At 56.1% G+C, this 19,427-nt stretch overlaps 2 protein-coding genes across 5 annotated transcripts in view; one reads left to right on the top strand and one right to left on the bottom strand.

Moving 5' to 3' along the window:
* HSPA12B (heat shock protein family A (Hsp70) member 12B) overlaps positions 1-9,627 on the top strand; it is a 19,983-nt gene extending 10,356 nt beyond the window's left edge. For 2 of the 3 annotated variants that reach the window (XM_023220235.2, XM_023220233.2), the window contains 9 exons: positions 1,706-1,892; positions 2,290-2,394; positions 2,712-2,828; positions 4,692-4,866; positions 5,712-5,798; positions 6,230-6,334; positions 6,449-6,707; positions 7,282-7,385; positions 8,005-9,627. In XM_023220235.2, coding sequence (XP_023076003.1) covers positions 1,706-1,892; positions 2,290-2,394; positions 2,712-2,828; positions 4,692-4,866; positions 5,712-5,798; positions 6,230-6,334; positions 6,449-6,707; positions 7,282-7,385; positions 8,005-8,660 — 1,795 coding nt within the window. In that variant the 3' untranslated portion in view covers positions 8,661-9,627. The remainder of the gene's footprint in view (positions 1-1,705; positions 1,893-2,289; positions 2,395-2,711; positions 2,829-4,691; positions 4,867-5,711; positions 5,799-6,229; positions 6,335-6,448; positions 6,708-7,281; positions 7,386-8,004) is intronic. The other variant, XM_023220234.2, reaches the window with a different exon arrangement.
* A 398-nt stretch (positions 9,628-10,025) lies between these two features.
* Positions 10,026-19,427, bottom strand: part of C20H20orf27 (chromosome 20 C20orf27 homolog) — a 15,791-nt gene continuing 6,389 nt past the window's right edge. For both annotated transcript variants that reach the window (XM_023220236.2, XM_023220237.2), the window contains exons 2-6: positions 16,593-16,697; positions 15,060-15,202; positions 11,995-12,133; positions 10,937-11,059; positions 10,026-10,701 (exon numbers count right to left, since the gene is read on the bottom strand). In XM_023220236.2, the coding sequence (XP_023076004.1) occupies positions 10,601-10,701; positions 10,937-11,059; positions 11,995-12,133; positions 15,060-15,202; positions 16,593-16,611 (525 nt within the window). In that variant the 5' untranslated portion in view covers positions 16,612-16,697 and the 3' untranslated portion in view covers positions 10,026-10,600. The remainder of the gene's footprint in view (positions 10,702-10,936; positions 11,060-11,994; positions 12,134-15,059; positions 15,203-16,592; positions 16,698-19,427) is intronic.

The following is a 19,427-nucleotide window of genomic DNA, read 5'->3' as shown; positions in this document are numbered from 1 at the left end:
TTCTTTCTTTTTTTCTTTCTGTCTTTCTGTCTTTCTGTCTTTCTTTCTTTCTTTCTTTCTTTCCTTTCTTTCTTTCTTTTTCAGAGACAGGGTCTCGCTCTGTCACAAAAGCTGTGTGCATTGATCACACCACAAGTGCAGTGGTGTGATCATAGCTCACTGCAGCCTCAAACTCCTGGGCTCAAGCAAGCCTCCCACCTCAGCCTCCTGAGTAGCTAGGACTACAGGCAGCACCACCACACCTGGCTAATTTTTTAAAAATTTTTTTGGAGAGACAGGGTCTCACTGTGTTGCCAGGGCTGGTCTTTAATTCCTGGCCTCAAGTGATCCTCCCACTTTAGCATCCCAAAATGCTGGAATTACAGGCGTGAGCCACCATGCCCAGCCCACAAATATTTTTCTAAGCTTGTAGACAAACACACACTTATACAAACATATGTGTGTTTTTTAAGTAAAAGTGAGATATACAGCTTGCTTTGTTTTAAAGCTTCAACACTATTTTGTAGATATTTCACGTTAGTACATACAAAGCTACCACTTTCTTTGAACGGTTGCCTAGTATTCCGTAGTACAGATGTGTCATAATTTATCCATTCCCCTATTGACAGTTTTAGGGGTTTTTTCCCTCCTCTCATTTTTCACTATTACAAAAATGCAGCAGTAATATCCTTCTATGAAAACTTGTGCTGCGATCTCTATGGGGTAGATTCCTAGAGGTGATTCCTAGGTCCAACATCGCAAATAAAAAACAAGAAAATGAAAGTTCTAAGGGTTGAGTTGACAAGTCACACAGTTGTTATGAAAGACATGTTTCAAAAATTCATTCAGATGTTGGTGGGTTTTGTGTGAACACTCCCCTTGGGACCTCAAGACCCCAGTCCTCTGAATGTGTCCTTGAGGGTTGGTAGGCAGTAGGTAAAGCTATAGGAGACCTCAAAGCTCTCAACCCACACTGGGATGGGAGGTAAGAGGGGCTTCTCCAGGCCTGGACACTGGACGGAAGATTGAATGGAGAGACAGACGGACAGGTAACTGCTCCCAAAATACATGGGACTTGAGCTTCGTGAGATTGGACTGTCCTTCCTTCTGCATCACAGGAAACCGCAAAGGCTCCGGGCACTTACGGCCCTCTAGGAGCTGTAGGACATCCCAGATGTCTTGCTCATCAACACACACGGCTGAGGCCATGCTGGGGCTAAGGACACATCCAGGAACACTATCTCTGTCCTGTGGAGGTGAAAGTCACAGGAAATAACTGGGGGACATCCCGGCGTCCTCCTAAGCCCTCTCTTCCCACCAGACACCAAGCCCCTAACATCTCTAGATGTGTCCCTAACATCTCTAGACCCGACCTTCTCTCACCTGGATGGCTGCAATATACTCCTCCTTGTTTTCCTTTCTCCATGCTCTCTTCCCTCCATTCTGTTGCTCCATGGGAGCCAGTGACCTTTATTTCTAAAGGCAAATGTGGTCATACCTCTTCGCTACTTAAAAGCCACGAAGACAGAATTCTGAATGGCCTTCTGTGCTCTTCATGATCTCACCTTAGCATTCTTGTATTTTCTCCTGCTGCCTATCCAACCGACCCATATTTCATAGCTAGTTCTCCCTGCTCTTTCACATCTGTAAGTTTTTGCACATGCTGTTCCCTCTGCCTGGATTCCCACCCAAGTAGGGTTGCACTGACGGCCCTGTGCCTCCGCAGGAAATGGGAGGGCGGAGACCCGGGCGTGGCCCACCAGAAGACTCCGACCTGCCTGCTGCTGACCCCGGAGGGCGCCTTCCACAGCTTTGGCTACACCGCTCGCGATTACTACCATGACCTGGACCCGGAAGAGGCGCGGGACTGGCTCTACTTCGAGAAGTTCAAGATGAAGATCCACAGTGCCACGGTGAGTCACAGGGCTCCAGACAGGGAGGCGGGGCCAGCATTGAAAAGGGCAGGACTAATGGGAGGGTGGGGCAAAACCAAAACGCGTGAGGACCGACACGTTGGAGTCGTGGCTGAGAGGGGGCAGAGCTAAAGGGAGACGTCGGACTCCAGTCTCAGAAATGAGACAGGTGGAGGTGGGGCTAATGTGGGTGGGGCTAATAGTGAAGCTGGGGTTGCGGGAGGGGTGGGACTAAGGAGAGGGGCTGGGACAGAGCTAATGTCAGATTGGGGCAAGAGTGGGGTGGTGTTAAAGAGGTGGGGAAGCTCCAGGAAACGGGGCGATTTTAAGAGCGAGGTCGTCAGGAAATGAGTGCCGAGCTGAGGCCTCCTGCAGAGCCGCCCTGTGTCCCTGCCAGGATCTCACCTTGAAGACCCAGTTAGAGGCAGTAAATGGAAAGACGATGCCCGCCCTGGAGGTGTTCGCCCATGCCCTGCGCTTCTTCAGGGAGCACGCCCTTCAGGTGCGCTGCGGCCCCACCTCTGCCGACTGTAGCAGGGACCCCCTCTTGTCCCCTCATCCGAAACCGCTCCCCCATTCCGTCCCCGACATTGGGTGGGTAGCCACCGCCGGAAGTCAGAGGTCATCTTCTCCAGTACCCTCCTCCCTTTTTGTCTGGTAGAGCCTGCACCAAGCCATACTGATGGGAGGGGGGCTGATTCTTCCAGCTCTGCTGGGAAGTCCTTCCTGTGGTTTGATTAGTACCTCCAGCTCCGCGGAGGGCTGAAGACCACCCTCGCTCCAAGCCAGCTTTTCTCTGACTGCCCCCTCCTGCACCAGGAGCTGAGGGAGCAGAGCCCATCGCTGCCAGAGAAGGACACTGTGCGCTGGGTGTTGACGGTGCCTGCCATCTGGAAACAGCCGGCCAAGCAGTTCATGCGGGAAGCTGCCTACCTGGTGAGGACGTGCAACGGGTCAGAGAACACTACTGAGGAAGGCCCGGGCCTCCCCTGTGCCTGCATGCACCCGACCACCCTTGAGACCACAGAGTCATTGTGGAAAGAACTTCAGCCTGCTCCTGCTGGGAGTTTGTAGGGTTGCTCCCACCAGGAGAGGGAGTGGGCCTGCAGGAACAGGGGACAGAGGGACAAGAGGCACAGCCCAGGCTAGTGTAGACAGTGCCTTAAGTCAGGTGTCCTAGAAGCAGAGCCCAAGATGGAGAGTCTTATACTTGAGGTCTATTGAAGAAGGGTTGTCAGGAGAAAGGCAAGGGAGGGAGGCGGGACAGGAGAAGGAGCTATGAAGGATGTGGTCTTGGCTAGAGTCTAGCCTCAGGTTTAGCCTCAGCTAGATCCCATGGGGAGCTGCAGAGGGAGAACTGTAGCACAGAGCTGGGGCCAGCTTCTTGCACATCCGTATCGGTCTGTCACTGGTTCTGGGGGAATGGGAGGGATACCTCTCCAAGTGAGGCCATTCCCATTCAGCTGAGGGCCGTTATCCAGAGGAGGTAGCAGCTGTGAGCCAATAGCAGCCAACACTCACAGTGGCAGGCAGGGCACCTAAAACATTCACTTCACTTGGCATCAGTATTTTCCGGGACACCCCCACTACCGGCCACCTTTGTTGGTTCTTGAGCAGGGGAAATAGGACTATGAAAGTATAAAGGGAGGCGATTCTGGCCAGTGCATACAGGTCTTCCTACCACTGAGATGCTCAAAGGTCTAGAGCAAGGAGTTGGGGGTTCCATTGGAGACAGAGAGGGTATAGCCTCAAGACTCATTGCTTGTTCCTAACCCTGGAGCCTTGGATACAGACCCTAGGCTGTCCAAAAGGGATCTCAAGCCTGCCTGTAGACACCCTGGCGGGGCCCCCAATCCTCCCATACCTGTGGGCCAGGCATGACCCAGGGTCAGGTCTGTAGATGGCTACCCTTTTCACTGGAAGGAGCTAACTCTGAGCACAGTGGACATAGCTGTGCAAGGATCAGAACAGAAGCAAGGCTGTCCCCAGCCGGAACAAACACCTGCTCCCCCAGCATCCCCTTGCCTATTTCCCCACCCCCTTTCCTCTCACGCTGTTCCCTGGCTGCTCAGGAAAGTCTGGCCCTGGGTAGAAAGTCTCCATTCACATCCTTATCCCTCTTCCCTATCTGGTCAGAATCTGGGGAACCCTACAAAACCATGACGTACTTCCCACAGGGATCCCCTGCCCTGATGAAGGAAATAACTCCAGATCTCAAGTGTTTTTCTCCACCCAACTGGCCTGTCTTGTTGCCTGGAATTTGAGCTTCCTTCCTGCTGTATCAGATTCCCTGGGAACAAAGTTCTCCTGGGAATGGGGTGGCCTATGGCTACCGTCTGACACCAGCCTGGTGGAGAAACAGGGTTCAGTGAGCTAAAAGGGCTCCCCACCATCTCCTCTGAGCCACCACACCTCCCACATTGTGCTAGAGTCTCTGCCAGCACCCCCAGCCAGCGCTTAGCTGGCCACTTGCACCTGTGAAGGGGAACCTTCCTGCAGCCCCGCTATCTTGGGAAGTTTGAAGGGACACATCCCAGGGGTTCTAGGTCTGCATTCTGTCTAGAGCCTTTTCCTGCTGGGCAACTTCTTCCCCATCTTTGGCCAGGGCTATTCCCTCCCCAGCCTGGTCACAGCGTGGCTATGAGGCAGCTCCAAATTTGTGCTGCACAGAGGGGCCTGAGAGGCCTAACATGGGTGGGGTGTGATGGAGGAGGAGGCCCGCGGTTCCCCACCTCCCGGTGCCATCTTAGGTGTGACAGCCCACAGTGCCGCCTGACCCTGCCCACCACCCATCCCCAGGCTGGACTAGTGTCCCGAGAGAATGCAGAGCAGCTACTCATCGCCCTGGAGCCTGAGGCTGCCTCGGTATACTGCCGCAAGCTGCGCCTGCACCAGCTCCTGGATCTGAGTGGCCGGGCCCCAGGTGGTGGGCGCCTGGGTGAGCGCCGCTCCATCGACTCCAGCTTCCGTCAGGGTGAGCTGCCTGCCCCCAGGGACAACACCCACCCTTGGAGGGTCAGAGGGTTACTGAAGCCAGAAGCTCAGACATGTCTAGTATGAAGGGGAGGGGGTCCCCACCCCAGAGAAGCCCAATTTGAGCAGGCAGAAACATGCCTGGTGGAGCCCATCTGAGGGAGGGAGGCACAGCCCTGCCCAAGGGCAACCTCGTCTCAGGGTGGGACATGTCCTACCTGGGGGAACCCATCTCAGGGTGGAGATTTCACCTTGCCCTAGGGGAGCAAGGTCTGAGGAGGGCAGGACTCTGCCCAGTCCTGAGTCTGAGGGTCAGGGGAGACACAGCCTACCCCAGGAGGAAATTGCTGGGGTACTGACAAAGGAAGAAGTCAACCCAGTGCATCAGCTGTCCCCTTCACTCCCATCATCTTCCCTGACACACATCAGCCCCAAGCTCCTGCTGCCAGGACCAGGCACTGAGGCCAAGGACAGCTATGGTCATCCTCCCAAATGCCATCTCCCAGGGCAGGGAGAGGCCCTAAGTCCTGAGTCCCCTCTGAGACTCCAGGGACACCTACCTGCCTCCACTCCTCCAAACCCTCTAACCCTGATTTTGCCATGACCTGAGACCTCCTGGGTTAAAGGAAGGCTCTGTGTCCATAAATACTTCCCCCCCAGCTGTTGGATACAGGGTGGGAGTTTGGGGTTCAGGATTGCCCTCTCCCAGTCAGGAGCAGGTTGGAGTTTCAGGAGCACTGGTTGCTCCCAGTGCCCATGGAGGGCCTGAGCAGGAGGATGGGAGTTGAACGCCATAGCTGGAGCACCTCCTTCTAATCTCACTCCCTGCTGTCTCCTGACCCCCAGCTCGGGAGCAGCTGCGAAGGTACCGCCACAGCCGCACGTTCCTGGTGGAGTCGGGTGTAGGAGAACTGTGGGCAGAGATGCAAGCAGGTAGGGGAAAAGGGGGATGGAGAGTTATCCTTGGCCCCTACCGGGCACCATATACTGATGGGGGGAAGGGCATGTTTGCAAAGCCCGTCTCTTCCTCCTCCATCCGCTGTACCTAACCTGGCCGTCCCCTCACAGTCACCCGCACCCCCACCCCACTCACAGCGGCGCCCCTAACTCCCACTCCTCCAGGGGATTCTCCGCGGACGCTCGGGTGGAGTTGCAGAGCCTCTGGAACCATTTCTCCCCCACACTCTGCGCCCATATGTGGTGGTCTGAGGTTCAAGCACCTGAAGCCCCTCACGTCCCTCCCCTGACCCTGCAGACAGGCCTTGGGACCCGGGTCAGGGCTGGAGGCTGGGCGAGGCTGGAGGGGGCGCAGGGCTGAGGGTGCGAGGCCGCCCACGAGTGTGTGCCCACGCTCACCGCCACAGGAGACCGCTACGTGGTGGCTGACTGCGGCGGAGGCACCGTGGACCTGACGGTGCACCAGCTGGAGCAGCCCCATGGCACCCTCAAGGAGCTCTACAAGGCATCTGGTGAGTAGCCAGGCGGCATCCCGGTACCCAGCACGGCCCGGGCCCCGACCCCGCCACTGCCCCCTGGCAGCCCGGTGAGCGCTGACGCCCCCTCTGCCCCCTGCTCCACCCCAGGGGGCCCTTATGGCGCGGTGGGCGTGGACCTGGCCTTCGAGCAGCTGCTGTGCCGCATCTTCGGTGAGGACTTCATCGCCACCTTCAAAAGGCAACGGCCGGCAGCCTGGGTAGATCTGACCATCGCCTTCGAGGCTCGCAAGCGCACTGCTGGCCCGCACCGTGCAGGGGCGCTCAACATCTCGCTGCCCTTCTCCTTCATTGACTTTTACCGCAAGCAGCGGGGCCACAACGTGGAGACCGCTCTGCGCAGGAGCAGGTGGGTCCCGAGCCCGCGGGCTCAGGCAGGGTTTGCCGACCCGGAAATGACCGTGCGCGGGAGGGTCCCGGGCCCCAAGGAAGGGTGGGGGTCTGCCTGATTCATCCCACATATACACCAAGCCAGCAGGGTGTCAGGGTGGGGCGGCGGGGAGCAGCGAGTGAGTGCCCCAGCCCAGCAGGCTCCACCCACGGAATCCGCAGCCCGAACTGGGGCAAGAGAGAGAATCATAGCGGGGAGGCGGCAATGACTGGTCTCCTCCCAGCCTTCTCTACACCTGCACCCCCGGCCCTGCCGGCCCATGCTCCTTGGCTTCCCTGCACCAAAGCAAGGGGAGGCCTCTCCCAGGACCTCGTACCTGGAACCTGGAGCAGGCTGGCAACTAAATCCTGACTGAGTAGGGTGGGGATAAGGGCTAACATCCAGCAGGTCCAGTCCTCTAGACACCACGTGCAGTCGGAGCCCAGGCACTTCTGCCTGGTGGCAGAGGTAGATAATAAGAACCACGGACCCCAAACTGGGGCAAGCAGCTGGGCCCTGACCGATAGGTCTATGCCCCTTTCACCACCAACAGCGTGAACTTCGTGAAGTGGTCCTCACAGGGGATGCTCCGAATGTCTTGTGAAGCCATGAACGAGCTCTTTCAGCCCACAGTCAGCGGGATCATCCAGCACATAGGTGAGCACCTGAATTCGGTCCTCCACCCGCCCCGACATAAAACAAATGCGGAATGATTCCCCCCCCCCCCCCCCCCACCAATCAGTGCCTAGAAATCTCCACACATCCATACACTGGGATGAGACGTAGAATCATCTAGAACACCTGGAGGATGAAGTGATGATTAAGAGTGGTGATTAAGAGCTAGGGGGTTATGTAGTCTTGCCAAAGCAAAAAACCTCTGGTGCCTCAGTTTCCCCATTTATAAACTGGGGTGATAGTATTGGGTTCTCAAAACGTTATCACAGGGATAAAATGAGCTGAAGTATCTACAGTGAGCATAATGTCTTGCATACAACATCTAGGTGTTTAATACGTGTAAATGCATATCCTTATCTCTTGTTCTCCACGTCGTGGTGGGAGAGAAGTGGGGAGCGTGAGTGTTGGGGAGGCAAAGCCCTCGAGGACTCGCGGGAGCTCTCAAAGAAAGTGCTCAAATGGCTACTCTCTAGTTGCCAGGCGGGTACGGGCTAGGGAGGGGAGGCGCCGGTGGCCGACTAGTAGTGGCCTCAGTGACTCTCTCTCTCCCCCCGCCTTCTCCTCCGCCCCCTTCACCTGCGTCCCCCGTCCTGTACCGCAGAGGCGCTGCTGGCACGGCCGGAGGTGCAGGGTGTGAAGCTGCTGTTCCTGGTGGGCGGCTTCGCCGAGTCAGCAGTGCTGCAGCACGCGGTGCAGGCGGCGCTGGGCTCCCGCGGTCTGCGTGTCGTGGTCCCACACGACGTGGGCCTCACCATCCTCAAAGGCGCTGTGCTGTTCGGCCAGACGCCGGGCGTGGTGCGGGTCCGCCGCTCGCCGCTCACCTATGGCGTGGGCGTGCTCAACCGCTTTGTGCCTGGGCGCCACCCGCCCGAGAAGCTACTGGTTCGCGACGGCCGCCGCTGGTGCACCGACGTCTTCGAGCGCTTCGTGGCCGCCGAGCAGTCGGTGGCCCTGGGCGAGGAGGTGCGGCGCAGCTACTGCCCGGCGCGTCCGGGCCAGCGGCGCGTGCTCATCAACCTGTACTGCTGCGCGACCGAGGATGCGCGCTTCATCACCGACCCCGGCGTGCGCAAATGCGGCGCGCTCAGCCTCGAGCTTGAGCCCGCCGACTGCGGCCAGGACACCGCCGGCGCGCCTCCCGGCCGCCGCGAGATCCGCGCCGCCATGCAGTTTGGCGACACCGAAATTAAGGTCACCGCTGTCGACGTCAGCACCAATCGCTCAGTGCGCGCGTCCATCGACTTTCTTTCCAACTGAGGGCGCGCCGGCGCGGTGCGAGCGCCCTCTGCCCGGCCCCGCCCTCTTTCGGTCCCCGGGCCTGCGGAGCGGGGTGGGGCGGGGGAAATGATGGTTCTGCTGTGTGCGCCTCTTTCCCCGCCCTCCGGCCCCGGGGAGATGAGGTCATGGGAGGGTGGGTGGGGACACACCCAGAGACTGGCTTTGGGATTGGGCCCTGGTCCGCTGACTGCCAGGCTGAAGGAACCCGCCAAGGAATGAACTGGTAAGGGTGACTGAGAAGAGGTTTGCAAGACAGAGCGCGCAGCCCTGCAAGTGGCAAGTGACCCCGAAGGAAGAACGCAACAGAAGATGGAGTCCTGGTCTGAACTTAGGCGAGTAGGGGTGGGGGTGGGATGGCAGGAGGAGCCGCAGGAGGAAGGTTGTGCAGGGTCTGGACCTGCAGGGCTGGAGTTCACTCACTGATGGACCCAGCCTGAACCGGGAGGCAGGCAGAGGAACCTTGTGCTGTAAGAAAGTGACTGGAAGTGGACTCCAGAGGGACAGCTGTGGTAGCACAGTCCTGGTGTGGTGCTGACCACCCAAATATGACTGTGAACTGTAGAAAGGGCAGTAGATCTCTAATGGGGAGGTGGGAACATTATTATGATGGAGGCAATTATGAGGGGATATGAGGGTAGCATTTCCTTCTAGACAAAACACCCATCTGGGAAGGCCCCAAGGGCAGCTTGTGAAGGACCCCACTTGCACCCCACCCCAGCCATGGAAGGACAGCTGGAGGGTGGATGAGGAGGCCAGGGGGAGCACTGAGGGGTGGTCCCAGCTCTGCTATTGACTCGGTGTGCCTTTAGGACATTCTCTGACCGCCCATGGGCCTCAGTTTCCCAAAGTGTGAAATGTCAGGCACTTCCCTCCAACTGTGACATGCAACAGCCCCACCTGCCTGAGAGCCCTGAGGTGACAATAAAACATTTATGCCCAAGGGGAAGCCATAGCCTGCTGATATGGCGTGGAGACCCTAATAATGGGAGGAGTGTAGGGGTTCCAGGTGCTATAGAGAGAAGGGAGAAAGCTTTCAGCTGTGCATAGGGAACTGACCAGAAGGGGGTGCTGCTGTCTCCCCATCAAGCATCCCAAACAACTCCACTGCTTAAGACCTCTCTTGCCTACATGAGGTCCCTCCCTCCTCATTCAAACTAATTGTCTTGGCAGCCGGCTTCTGGCCTAAAATGCCACCGCCTGTGCATACCTCTTGTGGGGCTAGGTGGTATAACACCACGCGGTGCCCCTGCCTCCTGAAAGAGTGAATCTACCCAAGTCCTTCCTTGGCCCATCTGCAAAGGAGTAGGCATTACCCCAAACCCAGAGAACAAAAATCCACCTGGCTTCCGGTATCCACTGGAAGTTTTATTTCTTTAGGGTTCTATCCCAACCAGTCGCTTAAAAACCAAGTAACACAGACCTGAGGGCGGGGGCCGGGGGGGCGGGGTGAGCTGGGGACTGCACCTCCCTCCTACTCATGGTGGACAGCAGTGGGGACGAGGGAGGGGCAGGAGAGGTGGCTGAAGCAAGGCAGCAGCAGCAGTAGTAATGGGGCCACGACGCCAGAGCCAGCTCCATCCTCTCCCAGACCCTGGTTGGAGCCCCTATGGCTTGGGGTGGGGAGTGGGAAACCCACCCCAGGCCCTCCCTCTCCCTTCCTCAGACAGCCTCCTTTCGGGCTCAACCCATTTCTTCCGGCAGGAGACTGAGGCACACGGAGAGGAGGAAGTGGGAGAGGAGGACGCAGGGGGGCAGGGTGGCGGCACAAATGAAGGCAGAGGTGAGAGGCGTGGGCAAGGCCACTCCACCCCCACGCCCACCCCAGAGAGGGGCGAGGAAGCCACACCATCACGCAGCATGTCGGGGGGACAAGGCGGGGTTTAAGGCTGAGGGGCCCGGGGCAGGCGGGGCCTCAGGCCTCAGTCAAAGCCATGCCAGTCGCTGTGCTCTGAGTCATATTCCAACTCGGCGCCCACGCACTTGACACCGTCCAGCAGCATGGGCGTGCCGTGGTGTCGGTCTGCAAGGTGGGGTGCAAGTCAGTGCCATGCTGGCCCCTGGCCCCACCCATGCGGCCCACTAAGGGGACCCCTCCCCTTCCCTCAGGGATCAGCTGGAGGTGGGGACCCACCAAGGAGGTTGAGAACCCCCAAAATGCGCAAGGAGCCCTTGCTCAGCCCTGGTTCCCTGAGGACAGAAACCCTTGCAGTCGAGCTTGTGCATCCCTCCTCCAACTAGGAGCCTCACGCTCTCACCCATGACGCGGGCCTGCACCGTCACGCGCACACAGGTGCCGGTGCCACCTTCGCAGGCTAGCAGTATCTCCTCTTTGAGGACGCCCTCTTTGTGTGCTGAGTACTCGCACTTGACACTATAACCTGCCCGGGGACAAGGGCAAGTGGTCAGTACCTCCCCCAGCCTCCCGATCCTGCCCCTGGCACTCACTGGCCCCTACCCACCACCATGGCAGGGAGCTACATGCTGAGTTGCCCCAAGAAAGGGGCAGGGATGGCCTTTCTGGAGCCCAGAGACCCATTCACCCTAGCAGGGGTGCAGAGGTCTCAAAAACCCATTCTTCAGTGAGCTGGACATGCCTCCAGCCTGTGGGCCACCCCAATGTGGCTTCAAGAGTGAATGAAGTAGGGTCCAATTCAGGCTTCCAAAAGAAGGTCTGGCTGTTTTCTCCCAAAAGGAAGGTAGGGAGAGGCGGTGATGAGGAATGAGGGGGGTGGGGCGGGGTAGGCTTTGAGCAGATCAGATGGCAAGAGGTAAAGGCCTGAAGGGTCTCAATCCAGTGAAGGACAAGGTCATGGGGAGGCTGGTGATGGGGACAGGAAACTGAAGCTGGAGCTCCATGAAACTGACACCCTAGCCTCTGCCAGCCTGGGAGTTGGGGGTGGGGCAGGACCTGAAGGGAGCCTGATAGGAACAGCAGCCTGAAATCCAAGGTCTGGGACTGGTGGGTGCTAGGAGTTATCCACAAGGTGTGTGTAGCTCCAGCAGGTTTTTCTCGAGGGTTAGGGAAGCAGGAGGGAGAGCTGGAGGTTTCAAACCAGTTCCTCAGCGGCTCCCGTCTTGGTTACTGCCCCACAGAGGTAACCATCACACCATAGGCAGGTACAGGCAAGCACAAGCTCATGGACTTCTGTTCAGGGACAGGGAGCAAGGCCTGCCGTGCTGCCACACTGCAAGCTCACAAAGAGGTGCCATGTCCCTGACTTGCTGAGCTGCCCATCCACCCTAGTTGGGGGTAAGGGAGCACCCCATGTTCTCACTCCCACTCCCTGTGGGCCTGCTGGAGGAGGGGACGCACCTTCAGGGACGGGCACCACGCTGAGGAGCTTGAGGTGCAGGCTGGGGACAGGTGCTTCACGGACGTCCTTGCTCAGCCTGTGCACTGGGGGCAGAGTGAAAGTAATCTCATACCTGTGCAGGATCTTCAGGAAGCCAACCTACAGCAAGAGAGGTGAGGGAGGGAGGCACCTTCACTTCCTGCTTCCTCCAGGCCCACCCAGTTGTGCCACCTATGATCCCATGGACCCCAGCACCTGCTTCCCCAGGGAGCCCAGAAAGCCCAACTCCCTCCATCACTCTAGCTGATCTACCACCCAGCCCAATGGCCCCAGCCCTTTCACAGACCCCTTCCCTTGAGGGTCCCAGCCCTACAGCTTGGCCAGCAAGATCCTCAGCATCTGTCTCACAGGCCCCAAAGTCCTCAGTGGCTCATTTCATAGATGAGAAAATGGAAGCCACAAAATGACTGGCCAAAGGCCACATAGTGTGGCCAGGGTCAAGTCCTCCCTAGACTTCTTGACCACTCCTGCCATGCATGGCACCCAGCAAGGCACCACCCACTGCCTACAAGGAAAGGTTCAAAGTCCCACAGGTCATCCACCTGTCCCCATCACTGCCAGTATCCCAGGGTCAAGGATGCTGGTCTTCCATTCGCTCATAGGATGACACCAGGCCACAGACAGTGCGCGATGAGGGATGGGATCAAATTAGAGACGCGACAGTAGACCAGCTGTGTCAGCCCAGAGCTGGCCCACAGGCCTGGTACCAGCCATTGAACTGGGGCTCCTGGCTGCCCTGCTGGCACCGGACTGTGGATGCCCGCCTGCCCACTCAAAGGCTGACTATGCCCAATGGCCCATACTCACAACCCAAGCAATTTCTGTTGTTCATTCACAGTGCTTGGTGACAGCCACCCTCTGGAACAAATACCATTCTTGGAAACTCCAGTAGTATGAAGGGTCACAAGCCAGGGTGGTTGCTAAGCAGGGTGGCTGGCAGGGGTGCCAGGCCATCAGGCAAAGGTGCATGCTGTACTCCCAGCTCGCATGAGCACAGACTCCTGCTCACAGTTACTGGGGCTGGGCAGCCCCATCCCTGGGGACCAACTGGGACTGGCTGCAGAGAGTTTTAGCTCTTCAATGGGACCAGGTCGATATTGCTACGTGACAAACCTCAGTCCATGTGCCCCCCTCATGCTCTGCTGGTAGAGGGCACACCCCTCAAGAAAGCTTTCTGGCTGTACCTCCTAACTGTGACCCTGTGACCCAGGGGTACTACTTGTAGAATTTTCCAGGGGAAATAGAGATGTGCAAAAAAATACTCTTCGCTTCCTTATTTTTTAACAAAACAAAAACAGCCATAACACCCAGGAATAGGGAGCCAGCTAAGTCAATGATGACACATATCATGGAGCAGTAGGCAGTGGTAAAATCTCATGGAAAATTATTTACTGACACAGGAGACAGTTCACAACAGAAGCAAGCAAAAACCAGTGTGGACATGGTGATGCCAGCTTTTGTTTTTGGAAACAAAGCTTTTTAAAATAAGCTGGATCCATCACCATAGTGTTTTCAGAAAAATAAATAAAATTTTAAAAAGCTGGAATAAGCCGGGCGCAGTGGCTCACACCTGTAATCGCAGCACTTTGGGAGGCCGACGGGTGGATCACGAGGTCAGGAGATCGAGACCATCCTGGCCAACAGAGTGAAACCCCGTCTCTACTAAAAATATAAAAAAATAGCTGAGCGTGGTAGCATGTGCCTGTAATCTCAGCTACTCCAGAGGCTGAGGCAGGAGAATCACTTGAACCCAGGAGTTGGAGGTTGTAGTGAGCCGAGATCATGCCACTGTACTCCAGCCTGGCGACAGAGCGAGACTCCGTCTCAAAAAGAAAAAGAAAAAAAAAAGCTGAAATAACACACATCAGAATATTAACCATGGTTATTTTGGGATAGTATGACTGTGGGTACTTTTAAATTTCTTCACATTTTCTCTGTCTTCCAAATTTTCTCATGTCTATTAAGACATGAGAGGATTTTGCAATGAGGGGAGAGAACTATTTTTAAAAGTGTTGGTTTGTTTCGTTTATTCTCTTGGGGAAGCTGTCAGCTGTAGGACAAAGAGTGGGAACTTCAGAGTTGGACAGAAATGGAGACAAAACCCACCTTTTTTGTTTGTTTGTTTGAGACCGAGTCTCTCTGTTGCCCAGACTGGAGTACACTGGCGCAATCTCAGTTCACTGCAACCTCAGCCTCCTGGGTTCAAGCAATTCTCCTGCCTCAGCCTCCCAAGTAGCTGGGACTACAGGCGTGCGCCACCACACCTGGCTAACTATTGTATTTTTAGTAGAGATGGGTTTTGTCACGTTGGCCAGACTAAACCTGGGCCCCTTTTGAGCAGCACGCAGACCCCCCTGCAGGTCCATCTCAATAGGCCAGACCTCCCCCAACCCAAGGGCACTCCTGTTCAACTCTGGACCCCTGATTTATTGACTGAATAAATAAGGCCTCAGTCTCCATTTTCCCCAACCCAGCTCCACCAAGCAGAAAACAGGGGGTGATAATACTACTTTAAAGAGCCTAACTCAGCCAGAGATTTGGCAAAGAAGGGTTAAAAAAAAAAGTTGCACCTTGTTATTGCCGTAATTAGCTTCACACCTGTATCACATACATACATTCTTCCATTCTCATACCAACTCTAGGTAATGTGATTGTCTCCACTTGAGAGAAGAGAAACTCAGGTCCCAAGGTCACAGAGCCAGAACGGCTGGCCTAGACCTGAACCCAGGCCAGTGGCACCACAGCCGCGACACTGCCTTCCATTGCTATTGTCTGGGTAACGCAGATGACAGCAATGGCTCTGCTCATCTTGATCTGGATGACATTCTTCATCTGGATGACATTCTAAATGCTCTCATCTCATTGAAATCTCACTGCCTCCCATCTGACAGATGGGGAAACCAAGGCACAGGGAAAGGCACAGACATGCCTATAAGCCCAGCTGAGAGGAAAGGCGACAGGCAGCCAGAAGCCAGGCAGAGCCGGGGAGTGGGAGAAGCTGCTGATGGGGGAGGTGTACATGTACCTTGACCAGAAAGCTGCTGTCACTCTCCTGGGTGACCATGACCACCGAGTCATGCAGCTTCTCATCAAAGTGGACGTGGCTGTGGGATCCTTCCGCATCGTGGCCTGCCGCAAAGCGGATACTCCGGACTCTGGGCTTGTTGCCTAGGAAGAGTGGGAGAGGGCTCTGAGGGCTTTCCCTGTCCCCAGGAAACTCCTCCCGTTTGTCCCCTCATCGCCCCCAAGACTGCCCTTGACATCATCCAGCTCCCACTGGCTGGGCTCTTTTCAAGGCTAGGTGGACACTGGTATCATGAGGCTTGAGGCCCCCCGAGTCCTCCCACAAAAATGCATCCCCTGAGAGTGGGCGTAGGGGGACTCAGGGACTGGCTAATATGACCCTTGCTTGAAGGGGATGGGGCTGGTGCCAGAGACAGGAAGGGACAGTCTTCCAGACTCCCACCAAGCCAGGGCAGCGTGGGGCTCAGGCCAGTCCTCCAGAGGAAGACTGCCCAGTGCTCTCCTTCATAGTGCAAAGCCCCCCATCCCTGGGGCCTACCCCCAAGCTGTGTCAGTGCATGAGGCCCCTGCCTGCCCATCCTCATGACCCAAACCTGAAGGGGCAGGGACAGGAACAGGCTCTAGGGGATCTGCCTAGGGGTGGCAGAAACAAAGGTTATCAAAAAACACACTCAGCCCACCTAGGTGAGGCTGCACTTGCCACTAAACCTCACTGGCCACTGGCAAGCAAGAAGAGAGAACCCAAGGAAGCTTCCAGACCCACCCCAAGACCCCCTTCCTTCCTCTGCCTAACCCACCATCAAGGTCCTCAGCTGTCTCTGAGCTGGGTCGGGTTCTCCAAGACCAGAAAGGGCAGAGGGATGGGAAAAGTAGGGTAGCCAGGAGCCGGGCTGAAGGCCTGGACTGGATGAACACTCAGGCTGGGGAGGCCAAGAGCATGGCCCTAGTGCTCTCTGAACCCTGGCCCCTAGGCCCTCCCACCAAGAGCCCTGCCCAGGGTCCTCTTAGTAGGAGGACCTGATCCAGCTTTGAGCCGGCCTCTTGGATACTCGGAGGCCCAGGAGGCCAGCCTGGCACATCCACCATCCCTGGTGAGCCCCACAGAACTAACCCTCAAATCTCACCAGATCACCCTGGCCTAAAACCCTCCCTTATCCCTTCTGGATTCTGAACGAAACTCAAATTCCCTTCCACAGCCTGCTGTGGCCCTCCCATATCACCAGTCTCGGTGCTCACCGCAAGCCCCTCAGCTCCCCCAACCCCCACAGTGGAAGGGCAAAGACACAAGAGCACACATCTCCACAGACCAGCCAAAGGAGTCAGCAGGGCTCCGCAGGGGTCCCTGCTAGGGCTTTTATGAGCCCCAGGACCTGGCACAAACATATTCCCAATCACATTCGCACGCCAGCACACACGCACTCACACATGCACACACATACACAGGTGGTGCGGGCCCTACCTGCAGCAATGGCCCTCCTACCAGGGCCCACTGGAAGAGCTTGTGCGAGCCCCACCAGGCCAGGAAGGCACTTACCCTTGTTAGCCGCAGCCATGGACGCCCTCCCTGCCACGCAGCTCCTGCCGGACACCGCCACTCACATTCAGCGGCCTCCCATGCTCCAGGGACACCAGCAGGAGCCTGAAGATAGGGAGTGGGGAGGGCAGGGGTCAGGTTTGGGGAGAGCAGAGGAGCTCCCTTTAGGAAGGACTCAAACCGCTACTGCTCTCAGCAGCCCAAGTGGTGTCTGTACTCTCTAGCATGGGGGCTTCTGCCCACATTCACCAAGAGACCTCACCCCTTCCTGATATCCCAGTGACTCAGGGTTCTGCCAGCATGTGCTGAGCTGCAGCTTCTAGGTGCCAAAGCAACAGCATAGGACTCCTATCCCCAGCACTCCCAGAGGCTGGCAGGAGGGGCAGCCTGGAAAGGAGGATTTTATTGGTATTTTCCAGGGACCAGTTCTGGTCTTGCTGACCCTGAAGGCTGGGCCTAGAGCTACATTATTCAGGTTGCACAAGCAATGCAGCTGGGTGAGGTCAGAGGCAACAGTGTGCTTGATGGTGGGCAAGAACAGGGGACCACATAAAAGAAACATGTTCTTAGAGCTTTCCCTCCTGGTGATCGGTCAGGGCCATGTGCAAAACAGATGCCTGTGGAGGGGGTGTGCCCCCATCTGAACCCGCTATTCAGACCCTGCCCCGAGTCTCAGGCCTGCCTCTGGCTCATCTTCCCAACGGCAGCCTCAGCACAGGGGCAGTGAGAGGCACCCCAGGAAGCCTCCAATGGGCCGAGCTGGGACTATCTGGGCATCAAAAAGAATAATGAGTGCAACCGATGGAAACAGATGGAACACATAAAAGCAGGGCATTCACAGAGATTATTAAAAAAGAAGAGGGAAAGCAAAACAAACAAACCCAAGCCCTCAAAAGCCCTCATTTGTCACCACTGACGGTAGCAGTGCCCTCTTTACTCTGAAAGCTAGGGATTAAAGAGAAAGAATTCAGCCTGTCTCTTGGCCTTTCTTGTGACCAAATTGCCCTAGTGGTTGACGGAAAGCTCTTCTTTCGGGAAGAATTCCTGCTAATAAATAACAAAGAAATGACCAAATGCTAAGTCATCCTGCAACCCCTAAAGAAACAAATGCTGGGCCGGGCGCGGTGGCTCAAGCCTGTAATCCCAGCGCTTTAGGAGGCCAAGATGGGCGGATCCCGAGGTCAGGAGATCGAGACCATCCTGGCTAACCCAGTGAAACCCCGTCTCTACTAAAAAATACAAAAAACTAGCCAGGCGAGGTGGCGGGCGCCTGTAGCCCCAGCTACTTGGGAGGCTGAGGCAGGAGAATGGCATAAACCTGGGAGGTGGAGCTTGCAGTGAGCTGAAATCTGGCCACTGCACTCCAGCCTGGGCGACAGAGTGAGACTCCATCTCAAAAAAAAAAAAAAAGAAACAAATGCTGGAGGCAACCAGAGCCGGTGGATGCTAAACCAGAGGGGAAAGTTGACAGGAAGCAGATACTCACAGGCACCCAAGTGTCACTGACAGAGGACCTGGTGTGTGTGTGTGGTTTTTTTTTTCTTTGTTTTTTGTTTTTTGTTTTTGTTTTTTTGAGACAGAGTTTCGCTCAAACTAGGCTGGGGTGCAATGGCACAATCTCAGCTCACTGCAACATCTGCCTCCTGGGTTCAAGCGACTCTCCTGCCTCAGTTTCCCAAGTAGCTGAGACTCATGCCTGGCTAATTTTTGTATTTTTAGTAGAGATGGGGTTTCACCATGTTGGCCAGGCTGGTCTCAAACTCCTGACCTCAAGTGATCTGCCCACTTTGGCCTTCCAAGTGCTGGGATTACAGGCGTGAGCCGCTGCGCCTGACCGAGGACCTGGTGTTTAAGAGGAATAGCACGAGTTTGCAATGGAGGGATGTGACTTCTCCCAGTCACCCACTGGTCTATCTCTCTACTTTGTGCAGGACAGCCTGTCACACTGATGCCTCCTGAAGTGAGGCAGCCCAAAGTCACAGCATCACTGACAAGGGATTCCTGCCAAAAAGGTTTAACCTGGATCTAAACCAGCCTCTAGCTTCAACTTCTTATTTGCTGAAAACACAAAGGAGAGTGGAACAAATTTAATGACTCCATGAGAAAGCAATGAGACAAGCCCAGAAGGCAGGACATTCTACAGGATGACTGACCTGTTTTTTGTTTTTGTTTTTGTTTTCAAATGTCAAGAAGAAAAATAAAACAGGCTAGGCACGGTGGCTCACACCTATAATCCCAGCAATTTCGCGGATCACCAGGTAAGGAGTTCAAGACCAGCCTGGCCAACATAGTGAAACCCCATCTCTACTAAAAGTACAAACATTAGCCGGGTGTCGTGACGGGCGCCTGTAGTCCCAGCTACTTGGGAGGCTGAAGCAGGAGAATCACTTGAATCCAGGAGGCAGAGGTTGCAGTGAGCCGAGATCGCACCACGACACTCCAGCCTGGGTGACACAGCGAGACTCTGTCTCAAGAAAACAAAAAAGAAAAAGAAAACAAGGGAGATTGTTCTAGATAAGAAAGCGGCAGGGGCCGGGCGCGGTGGCTCAAGCCTGTAATCCCAGCACTTTGGGAGGCCGAGACGGGCGGATCACGAGGTCAGGAGATCGAGACCATCCTGGCTAACACGGTGAAACCCCGTCTCTACTAAAAACTACAAAAAACTAGCCGGGCGAGGTAGCGGCGCCTGTAGTCCCAGCTACTGGGAGGCTGAGGCAGGAGAATGGCGTGAACCCGGGAGGCGGAGCTTGCAGTGAGCTGAGATCCGGCCACAGCACTCCAGCCTGGGCCACAGAGCCAGACTCCGTCTCAAAAAAAAAAAAAAAAAAAAAAAAA

The sequence above is a fragment of the Piliocolobus tephrosceles genome, chromosome 20, assembly GCF_002776525.5.
Source record: "Piliocolobus tephrosceles isolate RC106 chromosome 20, ASM277652v3, whole genome shotgun sequence".
In the NCBI taxonomy this organism is placed as follows: Eukaryota; Metazoa; Chordata; class Mammalia; order Primates; family Cercopithecidae; genus Piliocolobus; species Piliocolobus tephrosceles.
Note: the sequence above shows the minus strand (reverse complement) of the source record. Positions and strands in the feature narration are given on the sequence as shown.